At 48.5% G+C, this 6391-nt stretch overlaps 1 protein-coding gene across 1 annotated transcript; it reads right to left on the bottom strand.

Moving 5' to 3' along the window:
• Positions 1-1069: 1069 nt before the first annotated feature.
• On the bottom strand, positions 1070-2053 carry LOC126540802 (tigger transposable element-derived protein 6-like). Its single transcript, XM_050187639.1, has one exon. It carries the CDS (start codon positions 2051-2053, stop codon positions 1070-1072), a length of 984 nt encoding a protein of 327 aa, XP_050043596.1.
• Positions 2054-6391: the final 4338 nt, after the last annotated feature.

Below are 6391 nucleotides of genomic sequence, written 5' to 3'. Positions count from 1 at the left end.
GGCTTCCCACTCTTTCCAACTACAAGTAGCGGCAGCTTGTGTTTGCCACACATGTTCGCACCGAACAGAACAATGATTCTTTCCTTGCCCTGCTTTTGACCCTTGACCGCGGTGTCCTTCACTGCAAACGTTTGCAGCATCTTGTAAAAAATGACTGCCTTGTCAACGTTGTACACATCGTCTGTACCGCACTCGCTAAGCAATGGAGCCAACGTGTGTTCCTTCCAGGCGTCGATGACCCTCTTGTTTGCGCTGCCGCTCTCGCCACAGACTGCTACGAAGGTCAAACTATTGCGCTCTTTAAAACTGCTGAACCATCCATTGCTACACTTGAACTCTGCGTGCCGAAGTTGTAGAGCCAAATCGCTGGCCATCTCCCGCAGTATCGTCCCATTGACGGGAAGGTGGGCTGCGTTTGCTTTCTGCATCCAGCTAAGTAAAGCTGATTTCACATCTTGGTACGTGGGAGCCCGTACTTGCGACCGCTTCGGACATCAACAAAATTCCTCATTACATCGAAAGCGTCCATCACCTGTGAAGCAGTTGCCTCAGCAGGCACATCCTGTACGTCATCTTCGACATCAGAAGAGTCTTCATTCTTCATCATTGCAGGCGGCTTTGATAATCTGCTCATCATTCACCTCTTCATGAACTATAGCACAATCGTCAGCACCGATGTATTCATCAAGCTCGAGATTAGGCAACACGTTTCCCATTTTTTTCCAGTGTTTTCCAGGCGGCCGTGATCCCCAGTGCCGCTGACGCCTCTTCGTCGGTGTTGCGCTAGCAGAGTCTAAGGATAATGAATAAAGGGAAAATGAGACACCCACCTGTTCGTAGCAATTGCTGCAAAGGAAACCCATACGGGTTCCTCAAAAGAAAAGCCTCATAGTTGAAGAAAAATTCGTCCTGGTCAGGGACTTTTTCTTCAACTATGAGGCTTTTCTTTTTAGGAACCCGTATGGGTTTCCTTTGCAGCAATTGCTACGAACAGGTGGATGTCTCATTTTCCCTTTATTCATTACTTCTCTCCACCTTGCGGGTTTCCGCAGAACTACTACGTCAGAGTCTAAGGATAGATCTTCGGCAAATCCGGGTGCCTAAAACAGTTTGCAATGATTGAGTGACCCAGTGTGTTCCAGGCAGCAGACATAATTTGCAGTGCCACGTACATGTCCACCTTCGTGTCTTGGCCGGTTTTACTGTTGAAGAGCAGCCGCTGAATTAACCTCCCGCGGTAAGCGCGCTTCAGGCTCAGAATCACACCCTGGTCAAGAGGGTATAGGACAGATGTGCAATTTGTAGGGGAAAACATCAGCTCCGTGTTAGTGAGCTTGACTGCTTCGGAGTGATGGTCTGAACAATTGTCCAGAAGCAAGCAAACTTTATGGTCCTGCCGCTTCATGTTGCAGTCTAATGCCACCACCCACTCTGTGAAAATAGCGCGGGTCGTCCATGACTTGTTGTTCGCCTTGTACTGCACAGGTAGGCTATGGGATCCCTTGAAACAGTGTGGCTTGGCACTTTTCCAATGACTAATGGAGGACGCTTGTCGGAGCCATCCATGTTTGTGCAAAGCAGCACCGTCACACATTTTTTGCTGTTTGCCCCCGTGACAGCGCTGCCCCTTAATGTCGAGCATCCTGGCCGGCAACATCTCGTAGAATAGCCCAGTCTCATTGGCATTGTAGATGTCTGCCGGCGTGAAGTTGCCTAAAATGCCGGCCACATTGCTCACCTTCAAAGCTCCGTCAACGTCTGCGGACATCGATTTGCTGCACAACACTTTTCCGATGATGTTATGGAGGACCTTGAAACAGTTCAGCCAGCCAACGCTGGCTTTAAAATCGTCAATGCCGAGTAGGCAGGCGTGGTTCAAGGCTTTTTGCTGGACGATGCTTCCATTGAGGAGGACGTTCTTGCCTCTTACTTCAACACACCACGCATGCACCGCCTTGTCCAGCTCTTCATGGAGGGGCCGCGTCACCTTTTTGTGCTTGGAAGATGTGCCTGAAGCAAGTGCCTTTTTTACGCTGTCCTTATTTCCTAGCATCGTACACAGCGAACTGGCCGGAATCCCAAAGTCTTCAGCGATTGCCACTTCCTTCCTTCCACTCACAGCTTGGGTGATGATTTCAGCTTTCTGCTTGAGGGAAAGGGTTTTGCGTTGACATCTCCTCCCACGCATGGATGAAAGCTAGTTGTCGAAGAGACGCTGCGAGTGACGCGACCACGAAAAAAAAAACACCCAAAATGGCGAAACTGCAATCACATGATTTCGTGCTTACTATGGCTTTGGATTTAACTTAAACTTTTGCCAATAACACTTGTTCTGGTTTTGATTTTGACTGCGAAAATTTCGTTGAAGCGGAAACGCTCACCAAAAATGGCTCGTGCAGAGAAACTTGGGGCTATAATTTCTATGGGATACTGACGGGGAATTAAGAATTATTCGTTGTAGCGGTATATTCATTGTGGCGGGATTCAACTGTATTAGATATATATGAATATGCTAGTTCTATTAAGGCCGGGTGTATTACTGTGTAATAAAACTTTGAAATGATCAATCAAAGGTGTATTTTCTATACAGCAACTATCAGCGTAGTCAAGCATGCTTGGTACGCAGACCACTATAGGGATGCATTCTCAGAAGATCACTTTCAGAGGTAGTTTCACTTTTGCGAGGATCAACAATGGACAGCTGCACACAAGCGTCGGGCAAAAGCAAGAATCTTGACGGCTGAATCGTGAAATCTCGCAAAAGTGAAGCTATCGCTCAATGTGATCGTCGGAGAATGTTGCCTCAGGCGGCGGCAGCCAATAGTAGGTACCAGCAGACTTACAGGCCGCCAGGCTTACAAACTGACAGACTTACAGACTTACAGGCTGACAGACTTACAGGCTGACAGACTTACAAGCCAAAATAACGTATAGCTGACAAGCTGACAGGCTGACAGCCTGTTGGGTTTCTTGACTGGGACAACACAGTGTCAAGGTGGACATCCCGAGAGAGACGAAGAAAACAATGGTAATGCCCCCCATACCAAAGAACATGCACCCAGAATACAATAAGGACCGACGAGAGAACAGAGCAGAGCAAATACAGAAGAAATTCGGTAGCGATAATGACGCAGTGTTCGTAGACGCGGCTCGACACAGTCGCAGACGGGGGTTTACGGCAGCCGTAATCGATAGGGAGAAACGGTGCAAGACGTGCGTGACCATACGTGCCACAAGTAACGAGACAGCGGAAGAAGTAGCCATAGCGCTCGCAGTAGCTCAGACTAACGCAACCGTGTAGTCAGCCACTCTCAGACGGCAGTAAGAAACTTTGCCAACGGCCGAATCTCCCTGGAGGCACTACGCATTCTTCTTCCAGGAGGCTAAAATTGAAAAAGAAAGAGATACATCATCTGGACACCCGCTCACACCCTCGCGGAGGACGGCAACAACCAGGCGGCACACGACGCCGCTCGAGGGCTTACAGACCGAGCCGCAGTCGCAAGTGACGCCCCGACACCCTCCGGACGTGACGGTGCGGTAAATGAGTGGGAATGGGAGGACAGAATGACCACATATAATGACATCGCGAAACACTATATGTTACAGAGGGGCATATTGCCGCGACCTCACGGAAAATTGACAAAAAAGCAGTCTGTTGCATGGCGGCAGTTACAAACTAGGACGTATCCGAAACCTGCGCTCTCGCATATCATATATCCGGATGTATATTCAACGGACAAATGCAACGGATGTGAATCCAGAGTCACTCTGGAGCATATATTATGGGAATGCTGAGGGATAAATAATAAAGAGAACGCGGCCTCTAGCAGCAGCCTTCGCACGCGCTGGGAAGCCGCGCTGCTCAGCCCCGCCCTCGAGGATCAACTATGGGCCGTCTAGCGGGCCGAGGATGCCGCCAGGACCCACGAACTCCTGGCCGTCACCTAGGCGGGGCCTTTGGCCCTCGCCACCAACTCGCAGGGCACGCAATAAAGTTATTTCCTCCTCCTCCTGTACAGTGTACCAAAAGCATCGACATGTCTTGCAATGGAGAGTGAAGTGACTACGACAGCTGTTTTTCACAAACATTTTTTGAACTTCCATGGCAGACTGTCCAATAAAGACATTTTGTCAGATCAGTGGAATTTTGTTCGCGATTTCCAGGTACTGCCAAAAGCTATACATCATACATATGTCTCACTGAAAGGGCGCAATGACAGACACTCGGCGATACAGAACATGGGCAGTCAGGTAGCTGACTTTTGAAAGTGGTGTCGATGTACAACTTGGCTGCACCTTGCCAATTTCCTAGTATGCTAGAGTGTAAAGCAGTAGAGAAATAGTTGATTATTTTATTTTTGAAACTAGTAACCTGTGCACAAGCAGTCAAACGGTATCACACATAAAGAAAGTTAAATTGCAGCGTGGCCATGTGTTATGTGGATGAGAGATCAGCCGCAAAGGTGTTTATTTCATATGAGGCGAACTGAACCAGCACTTAAAGCCAGCACATTTGTCTACTGAGGTGCCTCACCCTTTTTGAGCATTTTGGACTTATTAACTATTATTATGCACTACAGCTCATATTACGAGGGTTGATACAGAAATAGGGTTCCCAAAGAGCTCCATCCACACGGGAAGGTGCCAGGCGAAATACCGCAACACTGCTGCGCACGGCTGTTCCCTAACTCTCGATTCCCCCTGGCGGCGCTTCGCTGCGCCGCTCATTCTTGGCTCAGCAGCCGTGCGATATAGAGGTTCCCATTGTTGATCACGCCATGTGCGAGATTCGTTCTATAATTCGCTTATTGCACGCCAAAGGGACTCCACCCTTGGATATTCATCGTCAGTTGACAGAGGTGCATGGCGACAAGTCTATGTCCGTTCAACACGTCCGAAAGTGTTCCAGGGAGTTCAGTGCCGGTCGTAAGGAAGTCTACGATGAAGAACGGAGTGGAAGACCGTCAGTTTCGGAGTAGGTTACCGAGATGGTCCAACGCGAAGTGCTTGAAAACAGGAGGATCACCGTCCGTGAACTTGTTGCTCAGATTCCTGGCCGTTCTTACGGTACAGTGGAAAGAGCTTTGACTGAAAAAAAAGGGGTATCACAAGTGTGGTGCTCGATGGTTACCGCAGCTATTGACATTGCCAGTTTCTTCAAAAGTATCCAGAAGATAACAAAGCATTGTTGGACTCCATTGTTACGGGAGACGAAACGTGGGTGTTTCATTTCACTCCCGAAACGAAACAAAAATCCAAACAGTGGCGCCACCCAGAGCCACCAACTGAGCTACCGCGCCGCCGTTTTCCTTATTAGTCATATAAGAAGCCAACAAACACTGACACGAAGGACAACATAGGGGAAGCCCCCTTTCTTCTCGTTGATTACCTAACGAGGGTCTCGAATCCCACAGCATTTATGCCTTCAGGTAGCATATGTGACTTTATTGACCAGTTGTCTTCACCCAAAAAGATCACGTTCTCGTGATGCCTGCGGCAAAAAGGACGTTCCACGTCCGCCGCCAAGGTCTGTGAGTGGTGGCACTGGCTAACACTCCCAGGGTTCTACTAGGAGACATAAATACCCAAGAAAGTGGATGGGAAAACGGCGCCGCGATAGCTGAATTGGTAGAGCATCGCACGCGAAATGCGAAGGTTGTGGATTCGGTTCCCACGTGCGGGAAGTTGTTTTTTCATCCACTTTAATTTCCGTTCATTTATCGTTTCTTTATTTCAATTGTTAAGCACAAGTAATTTCCCCTAGGTTGTCCTTGGCGTCGGTGTTTGTTGGCTTCTTATGATATGACTAATAAAAATCGGGCCCCTCGGTTAACCCGCTTTCCTCTGGTTGATTGCACAACGAGTGTCTCGAATCCGGCAACATTCATGCCTTCAGGTAGCATATGTGGGTTTATTGACCGGTTGACTTCACCCAAAAAGATCACGTTCTCGTGACGCCTGCGGCAAAAAGGACGTTCCACGTCCGCCGCCAAGGTCTGTGAGTGATGGCGCTGGCTAACACTCTCAGGGTTCTACTGGGTCACATAAATACACAAGAAAGTGGATGGCGAAACAGCGCCGCGGTAGCTCAATTGGTAGAGCATCGCACGCGAAATACGAAGGCTGTGGGTTTGGTTCCCACTTGCGGCAAGTTATTTTTTCATCCACTTTAATTTTCATTCATTTATCGTTTCTTTATTTCTTTTATTAAGCACAAGTAATTTCCCCTATGTTGTCCTTGGAGTCAGTGTTTGTTAACGATCGAAGAAGCCATTCAACTCTGTGATGGGTACACGGAAGACACGGTTCACATCTACACTGACAGTCAAGAGGCACTCACGCAACTGAACTCCTGATTCTACACGACTACCATAGCGCACCGGATAAA

Source organism: Dermacentor andersoni, chromosome 2, assembly GCF_023375885.2.
Source record: "Dermacentor andersoni chromosome 2, qqDerAnde1_hic_scaffold, whole genome shotgun sequence".
Lineage (NCBI taxonomy): Eukaryota > Metazoa > Arthropoda > Arachnida > Ixodida > Ixodidae > Dermacentor > Dermacentor andersoni.
The sequence above is the reverse complement of the archived record's forward strand: the minus strand, read 5'-3'. Positions and strand labels throughout refer to the sequence as shown.

Bases quoted from the DNA above. Each gene is read 5' to 3' on its own strand.
- LOC126540802 (XM_050187639.1), bottom strand. From the start codon at position 2,053: ATGCTAGGAAATAAGGACAGCGTAAAAAAGGCACTTGCTTCAGGCACA.